Source organism: Saccopteryx leptura, chromosome 3 (assembly GCF_036850995.1).
Source record: "Saccopteryx leptura isolate mSacLep1 chromosome 3, mSacLep1_pri_phased_curated, whole genome shotgun sequence".
Classification (NCBI taxonomy): domain Eukaryota; kingdom Metazoa; phylum Chordata; class Mammalia; order Chiroptera; family Emballonuridae; genus Saccopteryx; species Saccopteryx leptura.
Genome location: NC_089505.1, coordinates 204,893,528 through 204,913,837, shown reverse-complemented (window position 1 = coordinate 204,913,837; position 20,310 = coordinate 204,893,528). Strand labels below are relative to the sequence as shown.

The 20,310-nt window shown below is 40.3% G+C and overlaps 1 protein-coding gene across 4 annotated transcripts in view; it reads left to right on the top strand.

Annotated features, from left to right (window-relative positions):
- Positions 1-20,310, top strand: part of NPAS2 (neuronal PAS domain protein 2) — a 288,952-nt gene that overhangs the window by 192,133 nt on the left and 76,509 nt on the right. For all 4 annotated transcript variants that reach the window (XM_066377218.1, XM_066377217.1, XM_066377215.1 and 1 more), the window contains one exon: positions 1,856-2,004. In XM_066377218.1, the coding sequence (XP_066233315.1) occupies positions 1,856-2,004 (149 nt within the window). The remainder of the gene's footprint in view (positions 1-1,855; positions 2,005-20,310) is intronic.

Sequence of the window (20,310 nt, the reverse complement as noted above, 5' to 3'; positions counted from 1 at the left end):
GGGATGAGCTGCCGCTGCCCATTGTTTCCCTGGTTGTAAGTTTGGACGGCAAAGAAGGATCATCCAGGCAGTTAGTACCCTGTCCCAGGTTTCGGTACTAAATGTAGGAATCCATGGGAGTCCGAAAAGACCAGAGTAACAGGCTTTATTGAAAGGAAGAAAGGAACACTGCTGGGCACTTCTCCAGGAAGAAGGGCACCAGTTACAGATTATGAGGTGAATTTTATAGAGTTTGGGAGAGCCTGAGAGGATACTGAGTCAGAAGTTCTGGTATGTTCCCTTTTACCATTTTATGGTTTCAGCTTCCTGGAACACTCCTCCTTGGGAGGTTGATCAACTCTTCTGCCTCAGGGGCAATTATCCAGTAAGTAAGGGTGAGGTCAGGCAGCCAGGTGGGACAACAAAAGGGCAGTTGGAATTTCATATAAATTCATGTATCTATCAGTCTCCATAGTTCTGTCTTTTCCAGAATAACATACAGTTGAAATCACATACATAGGATGAGGCCTTTTCAGATTAGCTTCTTGTGGGTCAAGTAAGTTTGCAAATATGATGTATATGTTTGCTCGCTTATAGTTTGCTTTGGGTGTGGGGGACAGGCTGTAAGCAGGCAGGATCCTTATAGCCTAATGCTTAGTTTTAAGACTAAGCCTTTCCTATCCTTTTAATACTAATATCTCAACACTAAGCTTTTCCCCACACCTTTACTGTTGCATGATGTGGGGTGGTGCACTCTTATGAGGAATCCCATTTATGCCTCAGATAAGTGACTTTGTATCAGAGACTTTCTTCTTTGTATATTGGCTTAAAGGTTTTGATTTCTACACTATAAAATGGGGGAAGACTGGGAGCTTGCTCTCTCAGTTCCTGCTATCATCATTGCAGGGGCCTCCCTGATCCCTTGCCCTTCATGGGAAAAGCAGGTTTTCTGTTTTTCCCTTGTCTTCTCTTGTGGTTTGCCTGTCTTGGTGAGACACCAATTAACAGAATGGCTCACCATCGTCCGAGTCTGCCATTTCTTTACTGTCTGCCTGAATCCAATGGGAACCTGCATGTGAATGGCCATGATGGTGGCTCCTGGCCATACACCCACCAGTTCTTGGCTCCATTGTTTTATTACCATCTATCTGAATCAAATACGAACCTGCATTGGCCAGGCAGCTGTGATGGTGGCCGTGGCTACTGGCCATACATTTCTGCATAGTAATATGCACTTAAGGTTCCTCCATGTCATATTTAAAAGGGTTGAGCCACTCTTATCAACATGACAACCACAAGCAGTTCCTGTCCTATGTTGGCCCTGGGTTGGGCATAGCTTGCAGGTAGTTTCATGTGGGGTGTTCCTTGTCTCCCAGACAGGATAATGAGTTCTGGGGCAGTGGCCAGGACATATGCCCTGGGTGGCACTGGCTATTTGCTAAAAACTGAGGACCCTGGCTGCCCTCCATGACTTGGGTGGGTGCTCTGAGTTGGGGGCCATTATTTGAGGCTAAGAAAGAACTATCAGAGCAAACCACTCGGGGCTGCAGCATCTAAACACCATGTGCTTGTTCTCTGAAGATCAAAGCTCTGTGAAGTCAGAGTGAGTGGCATCTGTTGACAGCTAAGCTGTGTAAACTTTTACATCTGAGTCAGAACTTTTTTGTTAATGCTGTCTCTCTTTGTGACCAAGAGTCTAGCAAAACATCTCTCTGTCCCCTTAATTCAGTTCTAAACTGTGGTGAATGTTACTTTCTGTGGAAGTCTTGATAGTGTGATCACAACAGAGCATGTACTGATGGGAAATACCTCCATTTCATAAGAAAGCCTTCAGGAAGCAGAATGCTCCAGTAACCTGTGTGTTTTGTGTTTGCAGAGCTTCTCGAAACAAGTCTGAGAAGAAGCGTCGGGACCAGTTCAATGTTCTCATCAAAGAGCTTAGCTCTATGCTCCCTGGCAACACACGGAAAATGGACAAAACCACCGTGCTGGAAAAGGTCGTCAGCTTTTTGCAGAAACATAATGGTAAAGTTTATGACTTTCTTCATTTTCATGCCATTCCTGCCATTTCATTTGCAGTGACTTCATCCCCCTGGGCTTCTTGCTCAGTTCTCCCTCCCCAGCAAAGCCCAATCGCATCAGTCATAGGCTCCATGTGTCCAAGGCACTATGCCCTAGTACGAGTCCATCTCTAGCAGTTTTGGTAGAGGACACTTATCTCCCAAATTGCTTTATCAGCTGGAGGAGAGAATCCAGAACAGTGTCACAGTTAGCACCCCGCCCAGTAAAGTGGCATTAATAGAGAGAGCATCTTGATTAACAAGCATTTTTCACCCAGCCCTGCAGAAATACAGTACCCATACTTATTATCCCCTGGATCAGACTGTACTAGTTCCTCCAACCACCCTGAAACCTCCCCTAAATAATATAGCCTTCCCCTTATTTAATGTGGTACTAGAGGTTCTAGCCAGAGCAATCAGACAAGACAAAGAAATAAAAGGCATCCATATCGGAAAAGAAGAAGTAAAGGTATCACTTTTTGCAGATGATATGATCCTATACATCGAAAACCCCAAAGAATCCACAAAAAGACTACTAGAAACAATAAGCCAATACAGTAAGGTCGCAGGATACAAAATTAACATACAGAAGTCAATAACCTTTCTATATGCCAACAATGAAACATTTGAGAACGAACTTAAAAGAATAATCCCCTTCACGATTGCAACAACAACAAAAAAAAAATACCTAGGAATAAACATAACAAAGAATGTAAAGGACTTATATAATGAAAACTATAAACCGTTGTTAAGGGAAATCGAAAAAGATATAATGAGATGGAAGAATATTCCTTGTTCTTGGTTAGGAAGAATAAATATAATCAAAATGGCCATATTACCCAAAGCAATATACAAATTTAATGCAATTCCCATCAAAATTCCAATGACATTTTTTAAAGAAATGGAACAAAAAATCATCAGATTTATATGGAACTATAAAAAACCCCGAATAGCCAAAGCAATCCTAAAGAAAAAGAATGAAGCTGGGGGCATTACAATACCTGACTTCAAACTATATTATAGGGCCACGACAATCAAAACAGCATGGTATTGGCAGAAAAATAGACACTCAGACCAATGGAACAGAATAGAAAACCCAGAAATAAAACCACATATATATAGTCAAATAATTTTTGATAAAGGGGCCAACAACACACAATGGAGAAAAGAAAGCCTCTTCAATAAATGGTGCTGGGAAAACTGGAAAGCCACATGCAAAAGAATGAAACTGGACTACAGTTTGTCCCCCTGTACTAAAATTAACTCAAAATGGATCAAAGATCTAAACATAAGATCTGAAACAATTAAGTACATAGAAGAAGACATAGGTACTAAACTCATGGACCTGGGTTTTAAAGAGCATTTTATGAATTTGACTCCAAAGGCAAGAGAAGTGAAGGCAAAAATTAATGAATGGGACTACATCAGACTAAGAAGTTTTTGCTCAGCAAGAGAAACTGATAACAAAATAAACAGAAAGCCAACTAAATGGGAAATGATATTTTCAAACAGCAGCTCAGATAAGGGCCTAATATCCAAAATATACAAAGAACTCATAAAACTCAACAACAAACAAACAAACAATCCAATAAAAAAATGGGAAGAGGACATGAACAGACACTTCTCCCAGGAGGAAGTACAAATGGCCAACAGATATATGAAAAGATGCTCATCTTCTTTAGTTATTAGAGAAATGCAAATCAAAACTGCAATGAGATACCACCTCACACCTGTTAGATTAGCTATTATTAACAAGACAGGTAATAGCAAATGTTGGAGAGGCTGTGGAGAAAAAGGAACCCTCATACACTGTTGGTGGGAATGTAAAGTAGTACAACCATTATGGAAGAAAGTATGGTGGTTCCTCAAAAAACTGAAAATGGAACTACGTTATGACCCAGCAATCCCTCTACTGGGAATATACCCCCAAAACTCAGAAACATTGATACACAAAGACACATGCAGTCCCATGCTCATTGCAGCATTGTTCACAGTGGCCAGGACATGGAAACAACCAAAAAGCCCGTCAATAGATGACTGGATAAAGAAGATGTGGCACATATACACTATGGAATACTACTCACCCACAAGAAATGATGACATCGGATCATTTACAGCAAAATGGTGGGATCTTGATAACATTATACTAAGTGAAATAAGTAAATCAGAAAAAAACAGGAACTGCATTATTCCATACATAGGTGGGATATAAAAGTGAGACTAAGAGACTTTGATAAGAGTGTGGTGGTTATGGGGGGAGGGGGGAGAAGGAGAGGGAAAGGGGGAGGGGGAGGAGCACAAAGAAAACTAGATAGGTGACAGAGGACAATCTGACTTTGGGTGATGGGTATGCAACATAATTGAATGACAAGATAACCTGGACATGTTATCTTTGAATATATGTATCCTGATTTATTGATGTCACCCCATTGAAAAATAAAATTATAATAAAAATAATAATAATAATAATATAGCCTTTCCAAGCTCCACCATGAAAAAAGAAAGAAAAAGAAAGAAAAAAGAAAATCATTAATTCACTTAATTTATTTTAATTGAGACATAACTCACATACTATAAAATTCACCATGCTGGAGTTTATAATTGAGTGGTTTTTAGTATATTCAGAAGGTTGTGCAGCCATCAACATTATCCAACTTTATTATCCCAAAAAGAAGCCCCATGCTTATTTAGGCAGTCATTTCTCATATTCCCTCCCTCCAAATCCTGGCAACCACTAATTTACTTTTTGTCTCTATGAGTTTTCCTATTCTTGGAATTTCATAAAAATGGAATCATACAGTATGTGATGTTTTGTTTCTGGCTTATTTCACTTAACATTCATATTTCAACAAGTTTCTGTATTTTGTTCCATTTTATGGCTAAAATTTATTGTACAGATAGACCACATTTCACTTATCCACTTATCAATTGATAGATATTTGGGTTGTTTCCATGTTCTGGTTGTTATTAATAATGCTTCTATGAACATGCATGTTCATGTTTTTGTTTGGATATGTTTTCAGTTCTCTTGGATATATATACCTAGGAGTGCAATAGAGGGGTTGAATGGCAAATTAATGTTTAACTTTTTGGGAACTAACAAACTGTTTATCAAAATGACTGCATTATTTTGCATTCCCAGCTATATAATGTATGAGGGTTGCAGTTTATCTATAACCTCACCAACACTACTGGTTATTGTCTGGTCATGCACATGTGTGTATGTGTATTATAACCTTCTTAGTGGGCATGAAGCAATATCTCAGTATGGTTTTCATTTGTATTTCCCTAATGATTAATAATATTGAGCTTTTCCTGTGCTTATTGGCTATTTATATGTCTTCTTAAGAAAAATGTCTGTTCAAATCCTTTACCATTTTAAAATTGGAGTATTAATCTTTTTGTTGTTGGTTGTAAGAGGTTTTCATATATTCTAAATACTAGATATGTGATTTGTAAATCACATATCTGATAAGTATTTCATATATTCTAAATACTTATCAGATATGTGATTTACAAATATTTTCCCCATTGTGTGAGTTGTTTTTTCACTTTTTTACTGATGTCCTTTTACACATAAAGTTTTTAAGTGTAATAAACCCAGTTTATCATTTTTTGTTGGTTGCTTGTGCCTTAAGAATCATAGCCAAGAAAACATTGTTTAATCTAAGGCCATGCAGACTTACATCTATGTTTTCTCCTAAGAGTTTTATAGTTTTAAGCTATAGATTAAGCATTTACATAAGAGGTATAGGTTGAGCACTCAGATATTTGATCCATTTTGAGTTCATCTTTATATATAAAGAGAGGTAGGCATTTTGCATGTGGATATCCAGTTATTCCCATTTTTTTTTAAATGAGAAAGAGAGACAGACAGGAAGGGAGAGAGATGAGAAGCACCAATTTGTAGTTGTATCATTTTAGTGTTCATTGATTGCTTCTCATACATGCCTTCACTGGGGGGGCTCCAGCTGAGCCAGTGACCCATTGCTCAAGCCAGTGACCTTAGGTTTCAAGCCACTGATCGTAATTCATTGACATGATCCCAAGCCCAAGCCAGCAACTTTGCTCACAAGCTGACAAACCTGAGTTCAAGCGGGATGAGCCTATGCTCAAACCGGTGACCTTGGGGTTTTGAATCTGGCACTTCAGCATCCCAGGTGAGTACTATATCAACTGCATCACTACCAGTCAGGCCTGAACTCCATTTCTTAAAAAAACTTTTTAACGCTTTGCAAAATTATAACACACATATAGAAAATACACAAATCATAATTGTACAGTTGAATTATTATCACAAAGTGAATACAACTGAGAAACCAATGCCCAAGTCAGGAAAAAGAAGCTTATACCCTTTTCTTCTTATCTGCTTCTCTTTTCTTCAAAGGTCGTATCTATTTTGATTTCTAATACCAGAGATTAGTTTTGCCTGTTAGGACCTTATTGAGATGGAATGATACATTCTGAACTTGATACTTGTAAAACTAATATGTGTTTTTCTGGTGCTGTGGCTAGTTCATTTTCATTGGTATACAGCATTTCATTATATGAATTTACCACTTGAATCCACCCTTGAATGTATGTCTTTCTCAAATCATCCTCTCTCCCTTTTACTCTCCTTTAAACCCTTTTCCCTCTTAGCACCGACCACCTTGCCATGTGTTTACCTATGGGTGGTACAAAAAAAATTGGAGAATAGTTAAGTGGGTTCAGTAAATATTAACAATCAAAAAGAACAGAATTATTTTTCTCTTAACCATAACACCATACATAATAAAGTCAGAATATTCAGATTTTTGAGGAGATTATTATAATTCTTTTGTGCTAAGGATGATACTTCTCTTTCAGTGAACATTTTCCTAGACAAGGTATTTCATGGAAGAGGGCACAGCTAGATATTAGAAAGTTTTATTCCTTTGTTATTCTTTTATTATTTCTTTAATAATTGTATATGCCTATTAAAAATATGACAGTAATGAGCCTGATCAGTGGTGGCTTAAGCTCAAAGGTCTCTGGCTTGAAGCCCAAGGTCACTGGCTTGAGCAAAGGGTTACTGACTGAGCTGGAGCGCCCTAGTCAAAACACATTTGAAAAAGCAATCAATGAATAACTAAGGTTAACACAACTATAAGTTGATGCTTCTGATCTCTCTCCCTCTCTTTCTTTCTCTCTCTCTCTCAAAAAAAGGCCCTGCCTGGTAGTTCAGTGGATAGAGCATCAGCCCAGCGAATGAACATCCTGGGTTCAATTCCTGGTCAGGGGACACAGGAGAAGTGACCATATGCTTCTCTCACACACCCCGTTCTTTCCCTCTTTCTCTCCCACAACCAGTGGCTCAAGTGGTTCGAGTGTTGGCCCCAGGCACTGAGGATGGCTTGGTTGGTCTTAGTGTGTCAGAATCAAGTGCTAATAATAGCTTGGTACTTGAGCATCATCCTTAGGTGGGATTGGTTGGTGGATCCCAGTCAGGGCACATGCAAGAGTCTGTCTCACTGTCTCCCCTCCTCTCACTGAAAAAAAAAATTATAGTACTTATATATCCTCCTTATTTTCTTTCCAAAGTTGCCCAGGTTAAAGAATATATTCATTGCTTTTTTAAAAGTCAGGATGAAGAGTCAAGCAGAATTGGAATATAGTGTTAGAGCAGTATTTGATGGCCCCAATAACTTAATCGGAATGGTTATATTTCTGAAATAATGATTCAGCTGAGTAAAATATAAGGTTGATTTGATTACCAAGCTATTTTGTGAAAATTACTCGAACTAGGTCAATGCCACCAAAAGGCAGGACAGCTGGGATCAAGTTCATTAGTGTAACAGTTATGCTGGGATCAATGAGTTTTACAGAATGTGTAATTACAAAATTGTCCAGTCTAGGAACTGAAAGGGACCAGTCATCAAAAATGCAGCCTCCTAGCACTGGCAGCTCCCATTTCTGTCTCACCTTTTCAGTAAGACTGAAGCCTACTCTACACAGTAATGAACTGTGTAAATGTACAATGAGGATCACTCTAGCACAGGCATGGCCAACAGTTTTTGCCCCCAGGCCAGATTAGAAAGAAAACTTTTTTCATGAGCCTGACGAAATACTAAAATTAAAAAATGTTAAAGGCAAAAATGATTTGTTTATGTAAACAAAATTTTATAATGTAATTTGTTTATGAATAAATGTGAGTGAAAAACATTTTTAGTGGTTTTGCGGGAAGACAAGATGGCGATGGAGTAGGCGGACATACCAACTTCCATCTACCAGAACCAAAGTAGATTACAAACTAATTTTAAGAACCATCATCTGGGAAAACCAACTTTGGACTAAACTAAGAGGACTCTTCAACCAAGGAACACTGAAGAAGCCACCCTGAGAAAAGCGGAAATGCGGAGAGGGCTGCCGAGCTCCCCAGAGCAAACAGCAGCCAGGAGAGACTCACGTGGCGGGAAGTGAGTTTAGTAGAGAAGGGAGGGTTCTGAGTCCCAGGAACAGAGCCCCAGCCTGCAGCCCCAGAGCCTAGAAGAGGTGTATGGACAGTATTTAGCTGGAAACAAGTCAGGATACTGTTTATGAGAAAGAGACTGATTTCTCAGACCCAGGATTCTTCTTAAAGGGACCACGCAGAAAACCTCTCTCACAACCACTCACCCGGGGTTCTGGGGGACAGGGAGAGAGGAGAGGACTGGAGTAGCAGGAAGAGAGTGTAATCTAGGAGCACAGGGAGAAACATTTTGAGAGACAGCCGCCATAACCTCTGGGACAAGTCACTCCCCAAATCTGAAGTGAATATTTCCCCTGGAAACAGCAATACCAGCAAAGGGAAGCAGGACACCAGCCAAACAAACTCTCTCGCAGCACTCAGAGCAGAGTCGCTTAAAGGAGGAAGCTTTTGGGACTACAGTAGTTAGGGTCTGAGCTGCAGCACCCCCACCCACACAGCTGAGGGCTCGCCCGAGGGCGGGCGGCAGTGGGACAAGGAAACGCGGTTCTGTCAGCAAGGGCGAAAGCTGGCTGGCCACCACTGAGGCCCAGGTGTGAGCTCAATCTTGCCTGGCTGGGGAGGAGGGGACATGCAAAAGTGGTCAAGCCCTGCTGCGGGCCACCTGCTATCCAGCCTGTGGGGGAAGGGCAGGAGCCCTAGAAGGGGTGGACCCACCCTTGAGAAAGGCGCAGGAGCACAGCCTTACCCCACCTGCAGAACCGAGCCTTATGGCCTGACTTGGGAGCCAGCTCCTTCCACGGGGGTGCAGCCAAAAGCCCAGAACAGGTGAAGTCCTGCTACTGAGCGTGGGCATGCAGTCCCAACCAACCTGTGGAGCCAAGGCTTGCAGCTGTCCCAGGAATGGGCTCCTCCTGCAAGGGTGGGGTGAAAGCCCAGATTCAGGCAGAGACCTGCAGCTGAGCAAACGTGCTCACCCCTGCCCTCAGGGCCGAGCATAATGCTACCTGCAGGGGTGGGGCAAAGAACAAAGACACTGAGGCTTGTACACCGGAGCACGTAATCACAGCCACTCCTGTGAAGGAGAGGCGGAAACCACAGCAACAGCCCCAGTAAGCAAGCACCAGCAATGCCAATGCCAGAATGCCCTAGGCAGCAACAGCAGAGGGGGTGGTGGGCCTGCAGAAAGACCACACCTAGGGAACACAGAGACCACACCCAGTGGACTCCAGTGGCCAAAACCTTCATCTACACAGACAAAATGAGAAGGCAGAGAAATGCAACACAAATGAATCAAGAAATATCCCCAGAAAATGCGCTGAATGAGTCAGGTATAACCAAATTACCAGATGCAGAGTTTAAAATAACGATTCTTAGGATGCTCAAAGATATTAGAACAACAATAGATGGTCATTACAAACACCTAAATAAAGAGATAGCAAATATAAAAAAGGACATTGAAATAATAAAAAAGGATTCGTCAGAAATGACAAATACAATATCAGAAACAAAGAACACAATGGAAGGAATTAAAAGCAGGATGGATGAAGCTGAGAATTGAATCAGCGAGTTAGAGGACAAGATAAATGAAGGCACGAAAGCAGAGCAGAAAAAAGAAAAGAGACTCAAAAAGTCTGAGGAAACTCTAAGAGAGCTCTGTGACAACATGAAGAGAAATAACATCTGCATCATAGGGGTTCCTGAACAAGAAGAGAAAGAACAAGGATTAGAGACTGTTCAAACATTTCATAACTGAAAACTTCCCACAATTAAGGCAGAAAAACATCTCACAAGTTCAAGAAGCACAAAGAACTCCATTAAAGAGAAACCCAAAGAATTCTACACCAAGACACATCATAATTAAAATACCAGAGCTAAGTGATAAAGAGAAAATATTAAAAGCTGCTAGAGAAAAAAAGACTATCACCTACAAAAGAGCCCCCATAATGATGACTTCCGACTTCTCAACAGAAACACTGCAGGCCAGAAGGGAATGGCCAGAAATATTCAAAGTAATGCAGAACAAGAGCCTACAACCAACACTACTTTATCCAGCAAGGCTATTGTTTAAAATTGAAGGAGAAATAAAAAGCTTTCCAGACAAAAAAAACACTCAAGGAATTCACTACAACCAAACCAAGGCTGCAAGAAATGCTAAGGGGCCTGCTGTAAACAGATCAAAGGAGAAAAATAATATAGCAAAAGAGGAATACAGTTTTAAAGAATAAAATGATAATAAACAACTACATATCAATAATTACCTTAAATGTAAATGGATTAAATGATCCAATAAAAGACATAGGGAAGCTGCTTGGATAAGAAAACAGGACCCATACATATGCTGTCTAAAAGAGACACACCTTAAAACAAAATATGCACATAGACTGACAATAAAAGGATGGAAAAATATTTCATGAAATTGGAAATGAAAAAAAAGCTGGGGTAGCAATACTTATATCAGACAAAATGGACATTAAAACAAAGGATATAGTAAGGGATAAAGAAAGTCACTACATAATGATAAAGGGAGCAATCCAACATGAAGATATAACCATTATAATTACGCACCTAATATAGGAGCACCTAAATATATAAAGCAGACTTTGATGGATTTAAAGGGTGAGATTAACAGCAATACTATAATAGTAGGGGATTTCAATACCCCATTAACATCATTAGATAGATCCTCAAGAAAGAAAATTAACAAAGAAACAGCAGACTTAAAAGACATCCTATATCAACTTGATTTAATAGATATCTTCAGAACCTTTCACCCTAAAGCAGCAGAATATACATTCTTTTCAAGTGCTCATAATACATTCTCTAGGATAGACCACATGTTAGGATACAAAAGCGGTCTCAACAAATTTAAGAAGATTGAAATCATATCGAGCACTCTCTGATCACAATGGCATGAAACTAGAAATCAACCACAACAGAAAAACTGAAAAATATTCAAACACTTGGAAAGTACATAGCATGTTATTAAATAATGAATGGCTTAACAATGAGATCAAAAAGAAATTTAAAAATTCCTAGAAATGAACGATAATGAGTATGCATCAAGTCAAAATTCATGGGACACAGCAAAAGCAGTCCTGAGAGGGAAGTTCATAGCATTACAGGCATACCTTAAAAAGCTAGAAAAAGCTCAAATAAACAACTTGACCCTGCATCTAAAAGAACTAGAAAAAGAACAGCAAGTAAAGACTAGAGGTAGTAGAAGGAAGGAAATAATAAAGATCAGAGTAGAAATAAATGACATAGAAGTTAACAAAACAATACAGAGGATCAATGAAACCAGGAGCTGGTTCTTTGAAAAGGTAAACAAGATCGATGAACCTTTAACCAAACTCACCAAGAAAAAAAGAGAGAGGATTCAAATAAATAAAATTGGAAATGAGAGTGGAGAGATAACAACTGACACAACAGAAATACAAAATATTGTAAGAAAATACTATGAAGAACTGTACGCCAAAAAACTAGGCAACCTAGATGAAATGGACAAATTCCTTGAAACATATAATCTTCCAAAAATTAATCTGGAAGAATCAGAAAACCTAATCAGACCAATTACAACAAATGACATTGAAACAGTTATCAAAAACTCCCAAAAAAGAAAAGTCCTGGGCCTGATGGCTTCACAAGTGAATTCTACCAAATATTCAAAGAAGAACTAACTTCTATCCTTCTCAAGCTATTTCAAAAAATTCAAGAGGAAGGAAGACTTCAAAGCTCCTTTTATGAGGTGAGTATAATTCTGATTCCAAAACCAGGCAAAGACAACACAAAGACAGAAAATTATAGGGCAATATCCCTGATGAATTTAGAAGCTAAAATCCTCTACAAAATATTAGAAAAACCGGACCCAGCAATATATAAAAAAAAATCACACATTATGATCAAGTGGGATTTATTCTTGGGAGGCAAGGCTGGTACAATATTTGGAAATAAAAAATGTGATTCATCACATAAACAAAAGGAAGGAGAAAAACCACATGATAATTTCAATAGATGCAGAAAAAGCATTTGATAAAATCCAGCATCCATTTATGTTCAAAACTCTCAGCAATGTGGGAATACAGGGAACATACCTCAACATGATAAAGGCCATCTATGACAAATCCACAGCCAACATCCTACTCAATGGCCAAAAATTAAAAGCAATCCCCTTAAGATCAGGAACAAGGCAGGGGTGCCCCCTTTCACCACTCTTATTCAACATAATTCTGGAAGTCCTAGACACAGCAATCAGACAAGAAAAATAAATAAAAAGCATCCAAATTGGAAAAGAAGAAGTGAAAGTATCATTATTTGCAGATGATATGATATTGTATATAGAAAACCCTAAAGTCTCAGTCAAAAAACTACTGGACCTGATAAATGAATTCAGCAAGGTGGCAGGATATATAATTAATACTCAGAAATCAGAGGCATTTTTATACACTAACAATGAATTGTCAGAAAGAGAAATTAAGGAAGCAATCCTCTTCACCATTGCAACCAAAAAAATAAAGTACCTAGGAATAAATTTAACCAGGGAGATTAAAGACTTGTACTTGGAAAATTATAAAACATTGATAAAAGAAATCAGGGAAGATAGAAACAAGTGGAAGCATATACCGTGCTCATGGTTAGGAAGAATAAACATCAGTAAACTGTCTATATTACCCAAAGCAATTTATAAATTCAATGCAATACCAATTAAAATACCAATCACTTACTTCAAAGATATAGAACACATATTTCAAAACTTTATATGGAACCAAAAGAGAAGATGAATAGCCTCAGCAATCTTGAAAAAGAAGAATAAAGTGGGAGATATCACACTTCCTGACACCAAGTTATACTACAAGGCCATTGTACTCAAAACAGCCTGGTACTGGCATAAAAACAGGCATATAGATCAATGGAACACAACAGAGAACCCAGAAATAAACCCACACTTTTATGGACAACTGATATTTGACAAAGGAAGTAAGAGCATACATTGGAGTAAAGACAGCCTCTTCAACGAATGGTGATGGGAAAATTGGACAGCTACCTGCAAAAAAATGAAACTAGACCAACAACTTACACCATTCACAAAAATAAACTTTCAAAATGGATCAAAGACTTAAATGTAAGCAGCAAAACCATAAGCATCTTAGAAGAAAATATAGGCAGTAAACTCTCTGACATCTCTCACAGCAATATATTTGCCAATTTAAATCCACAGGCAAGTGAAATAAAAGACAGGATAAACAAATGGGACTGTATCAAACTAAAAAGCTTCTGCACAGCTAAAGACAATAAGAACAGAATAAAAAGACAAACTACACATTGGGAGAACATATTTGACAATATTTCTGTTAAGGGGTTAATAACCAAAATTTATAAAGAACTTCTAAAACTCAATACCAGGAAGACAAACAACCCAATCAAAAAATAGGCAAAAGACATGAATAGACACTTCTCCAAAGAGGACATACAAATGGCCAATAGACATATGAAAAAATGCTCAACATCACTAATCATTAGAGAAATGCAAATTAAAACCACAATGAGATAACACCTCACACCAGTCAGAATGGCGCTCATCAACAAAACAACACAGAATAAGTGCTGGTGAGGATGTGGAGAAAAGGGAACCCTCCTGCACTGCTGGTGGGAATGCAGACTGGTGCAACCACTGTGGAAAACAGTATGGAGATTCCTCAAGAAATTGAAAATAGAACTGCATTTTGGCCAAGCTATACCACTTTTAGGGAATATACCCCAAGAACACAGTAGCACTGTTTGAAAAAAAGAAATGCACCCTCATGTTTATGGCAGCATTGTTCACAATAGCGAAGATCTGGAAACAGCCCAAGTGTCCATCAGTGGACAAGTGGATTAACAAGCTTTGGTACATATATACTATGGAATACTACTCAGCCATAAGAAATGATGACATCAGATCATTTACAACAACATGGATGGACTTTGATAACATTATACTGAGTGAAATAAGTAAATCAGAAAACACTAAGAACTATATGATTCCATACATAGGTGGGACATTAAAATGAGACTCAGAGACATGGACAAGAGTGTGCGGGTTACGGGTTGGAGGGGAGGAGAAGGCTGGGGTTGGGGGAGGGGAGAGGCACAAAGAAAACCAGTTAGAAGTTGACGGAAGACAAGTGAACTTTGGGTGAGGGGAATGCAGCAAAATCAAATGTCAAAATAACCTAGAGATGTTTTCTCTGAACATATGTACCCTGATTTATCAATATCACCCCATTAAAATTAATTTAAAAAACATTTTTAATATACATTATTATTTTAATAAAATACATGTTAAAAAAATATATAATTACATACCGTATAAACATCCAAACTGTATCGCAATCAATCAAAACAGTATTTAGGCCCTGGCCGGTTGGCTCAGTGGTAGAGCGTCAGCCTGGCGTGCAGAAGTCCTGGGTTCAATTCCCAGCCAGGGCACACAGGAGAAGCGCCCATCTGCTTCTCCACCCCTCCCCCTCTCCTTCCTCTCTGTCTCTCTCTTCCCCTCCTGCAGCCGAGGCTCCATTGGAGCAAAGATGGCCCGGGCGCTGGGGATGGCTCCTTGGCCTCTGCTCCAGGCGCTAGATTGGCTCTGGTCGCAACAGAGCAATGCCCCGAAGGGGCAGAGCATTGCCCCCTGGTGGGCAGAGCGTCGCCCCCTGGTGGGCGTGCCTGGTGGATCCCGGTCGGACGCATGCGGGAGTCTGTCTCACTGTCTCTCCTGGTTTCCAGCTTCAGAATAATACACCAAAAAAAACAAACAAACCAGTATTTAATTAATTTAATGTGCTTGAAGGGGTTATATTGCAAATAAAACAATTATTTTGTTTTACAAACAGCCTGGACACATTTTCAGTTATCAACTGTAGCTGTTGTCTATGCTACAATGCCACTTGATTCAGCACACTTGACCACAAAAATAATGAATTGTTTGACCTTGGGTGTGCACTGGCAAACTTCGCCTAAAAAGAATGTGGGTTTCATATGGCTGCTAAACGTCAAACAGTTCATATTGAGTACAGACGAGTACAAAAGTTGTAAATCTTTATAATGGAATTTTAAAAAAAAAATAAAGTATTGCAAATCCATTAGACCAATTATTGAAAGTTAACCCTAGATTAGTCACACGCAGAATTCTTTTCTGCATATCACTATCTTCTTAAATATCTCGATTTCCAATAATCAAATACGCTTCCGCTCTGAGTCGCTGAGATTTTAAAGTAGCAGAGAATTTTTTTTTTTAAGTAGTGGAGAATATTAAAATTTAATCGCAGGCTGCACAAACTCGTTAAATGAGCAGTATCCAGCCATGCCTGGTTTAACACCACACCATATTGCTTCTTCTCATGAAGAGGTAATTTATGGGGCTCTTACATATATTTGTATCATAGTTCCACTGTAGCTGTCATTAGTGTGATAATTTGTATCAGTTGTTCTCAAGCTTGCTGCCCATTAGACTTACTTTAGAAGCTTTTTAAAATACATATAACTGGGATTCCAAGATGGCAACGGAGTAGGCATATGTTCCAACTGCCACCTCCCAGGACCAAATTGGATTACAACTTAATTTAAGAGCAATCATCTTGTAAAACCAACTTTGGACAAAATGAAGAGGAGTCTATAACCAAAGATCACAGAAGAAGCCACACAGAGACTCATAGGAAGGGCTGAGATGCAGAAAGGGCTGCTCCACTCCCAGGAGCAAGTGGCAGCTGAGGGTCCAAAGGGACTCTCACTGCAGGGAGGGTTACTCTGAGAAGTGTGGGTCTTCAGGTTCAGGCTTGGAACCCCAGCTTAGAGCCCCAGAGCGTAGAAATGGCACCCACAGAGCATTTGGCGGTGAAAAGAGCTGGATTTCTGTCACGAGAAAGAGACAGAGCTCTTGGAGATACAAGCTCTGTCTTAAAGGGCCTGTGCAGAAGATCTTGTTCACAGCCACTTACCCAGGGCTCCAGTGGAAGGAGAGCTGAGAGGACTAGAGTTGCATGAGGAGACTGTAAAGTTGGAGGCCCAAGGAGAGACATGGTGGATGGCCACCAGAACCCCTGTGCTGAGTCACTCTCCAATACTGTGGTCACCATCTTTCTTGGATGGAGCAGTCCCCTCTGAGCAGCATCAGCCTGGGAAGAAGCAACTGCTCTACCCTCAGGAGTCTCTCCTACCTCAGTCATGGAGACTGGGTCTGAGAGGTCAGAAAGCAGGGGGTGCCTCAGTGACTCAGTTTTCTGGTGTTGGAGCCAGAGCTTTCCTCCGCACACTCCTGACTCTAAGATTGGTGCTTCCCCCTCACAGAAGACTCAGTAGAAACTGTCCCAATGATGGGCAGACCACACCCTTCGGTCTCAGAGGCCACACTCACCAGACTCCTGGGGCCACACTCTACTGAGGACTGCAAAAGAAGTCTGGAGAGAATGACACCTGAGCTGAGGGGTGGAGCCACACCCACCACCCTGCCGAATCCCTGAATTGCTGCAGGCTCTAGACTCTACCAGAGGTTCTTTCAGTGGCTGAGCCCAACAAGCAGCCAGCAGACAGAGGCTTCAGGAAACCTCAGCCTTTTAAGTGGACATTCTCCCAGGTCCACATTAGGTAAAAGCCAGCCTAGGTATACAGCTGGTATTTCCATGTGCACCTGGGCCCACCAGAGGCAGCTACAAATTCTGGATTGCTTGTAGCTCCAAGAAGGTTGCTGAGGGCCAGTCACGGGAAGTGTCTCCCACTGGTCTGAACCAGTTTCTGACAGGGAGGCCAGAGCTGGCACATCCAGTGGCCAGCAGTGGAGAGCATCAGTTCTGGACCTAACAACCCTTGCTAGAGTGATATCCTAAAGAAGGGCTCCTTACACCTGGCCCAACTCAGGCAATTTCCACTCTCTCTGATCAGCACCAGCACAGCAGCTCATGTGCATTGGATAGGGTGGAGCTTCACAGTCAGCCCATCTACACACCAGATATCCTGCCCTGCGGGGCTAGATTCCACAAGGGGAAGGGAGAGAGGCTTGGAGCATGGGTATTTAACATGTGGGTCCCTGTGAGCCTATTGTTAGATGAGGTCGAGGAGCTTAGCCACCTTCTAGTGGGGCACAGTCAGCCCCAGGAGAGGACTCTCTCAGTCTTCCTCCTTGAGACGAGGGTCTCACCAGCTGTAAGAACTTCTGCAGAGGGGACTTTTGGCCACACTCAATATGAACCTGCTGCTCAACTTGTTGGGGAGAAATAAACTTTGAGTATCCAGCAGTAGCTGAGAGATTAGGCTCTGGAGTAAAGGCCACATTCCCAGTACCTAGCTTCTGACCAAGAGACCTCTGAAGTAGGGAGTCTCACTAACATTATATTCCCAACATCAGCTGCCCTAACCCACCAAGCGTGCAACCTAGAGAGGGATTTGTTGCATGAGGCCAGTCTGAACCCACACAGTTTTCTAAAGAAAACTCTGTGGGAAGACCAGGCAGCTGCAAGAGGAGGAGGAGCAGCTGAAAAGTGGAGACAACCCTTATGGCACTTGAGGCTTTTACAGAGCTGCTGTCACTCTAAGCAGGAAGAAGCTGATCCTTATAATAAAAAGGTTGGCCCCTCCCACACTACCCAAGCAAAGAACAAAAAGAGCAGTAGCTGCAGAAAGATAGCCCACAGTGGGTTACAAACAATACTTGATGCCAACCCAAGAAGATCTAGAGCCAACACAGCTAGTAGTGGATGGCAGACAGCACTAACCCTAAACTCAGGTAGCTATACAAGCAGCATACCCAAAGGAGGAGTTTAGCAGGTACCAAACACTGTGGAGAATAAATATGCCCAAAAAGACAGACATTGCATACATGATCAAGGTTGACCCTTAGAGCCAGCAAGCCTGAAGGGACAACTGTGCCCACAAAAGAACTATCTACATTCAATACTCATATAAAACAAGAGGAAAATAGTACCTTCCAGAAGTATTCCAAGAGCAAGGAAAACTAGTGGCCTGGAGGTCAGTACCACCAAGCCCATGTTCCTCATAAAGACACCACAAAAATTTCAAAGTCAGACAGTGCTAATTATTCACAGACAAAATGGGCAGACAGAGATATGTGGCCCAAATGAATCAACAAGAGAAATCCCCAGAAAAGAACTGAATGAGATGGAAGTAACCAAACTACCAAATGCAGAGTTTAAAATAATGATTTTTAGGATGCTTAATGATCTTAGAGAAACAATGGATGGACATAATAAGCAACTAATAAAGAGATAGCAAGCACCAAAAAGGGCATTGAAATCATAAAGAATAACCAGTCAGAAATGGCAAATACAATATCGAAAATGAAGGCTGTGCTGGAAGAAATCAACAGCAGGCTGGATGAAGCAGAGGACCGAATCAGCAATTTAGAGGACAAGATAAATGAAAGCACAGAAGCAGAGTAGCAAAAAGAAAAGAGACTCAAAAAGACTGAGGAAACCCTAAGAGACCTCTGTGACAACATGAAGAGAAACAACATCTTCATCATAGGGGTTCCTGAAAAAGAGGAGAACGAACAAGGGGTAGAGAACCTGTTTGAAAAAATCATAGCTAAATATTTCCCTAAATTGATGAAGGAGAAAGTCAGACAAGTTCAAGAAGCACAGAGAATTCCATTAAAGCAGGGGTCTCAAACTCAACTCAGCATGTGGGCCACAGAGCAAGATCACAGCCGTTCGGCGGGCCGCACTAGGTCTACAAAAGGCAACTGTTATGCAACACTTTTCTCATTGCAGTTAAAAACAAAAAAAAATCAGTACAAAATTGTTCGGCGGGCCGCATGCGGCCCACGGGCCATGAGTTTGAGACCCCTGCATTAAAGAGTAATCCAAGGAGACCTACACAAAGACACATCATAACTAAAGTGCTAAAGTTAACAGACACAGAAAAAAATACTAAAAGCTTCAAGAGAAAAGCAGGTAATTACCTATAGAGGAGCCCCCATAAGGATGACATCCAATTTCTTATCAAAAACACTTGAGGCCAGAAGAGATAGGCAAGAAATATTCAAAGTGATGCAAAGCAAGAACCTACAACCAAGACTACTTTATCCAGCAAAACTATTGTTTAAAACTGAAGGAGAAATAAAAAGCCTCCCAGACACACACACACAAAAAAACTCAAGGAATTCTTTATAACCAAACCAGTACTGCAAGAAATGTTAAGGGGTCTGCTATAAAAAAGAGCAAATGAAAAAAAGAAAAAGAGTATTGTAGATTTAAAGAATAAATGGCAATAAATAAGTACATATCAATAATAACCTTAAATGTAAATGAATTAAATGCTCCAAACAAAAGACATAGGGTAGCTGCATGGATAAGAAAACAGGACCCATACCTACGCTGTGTACAAGAGACCCACCTCAGAACAAAAGATACACATAGACTGAAAGTGAAGGGATGGAAATATGTTTTTCATACAAATATAAATTAAAAAAAGTTCGGGTAGCAATACTTATACCTGACAAAATAGACTTTAAAACAAAGGCTATAGTAAGGAACAAAGAAGGTCACTATATTGGATAAAGGGAACAATCCAACAGGAGGATATAACCATTGTAAATATTTATGTGCCTGATATAGGAGCACCTAAATATATAAAGCAGATTTTGATGGACATAAAGGGCAAGATCAACAGCAATACTATAATAGTAGAGAGTTTTAATACCCCACTAACATCAATGAATAGATCCTCCAGACAGAAAATTAACAAAGAAACAGCAGCCTTAAATGTCACACTAGATCAACTGATTTAATTGATATCTTCAGAACCCTTCAGCACAAAGCAGCAGTATATAAATTCTTTTTAAGTGCTCATGGTACA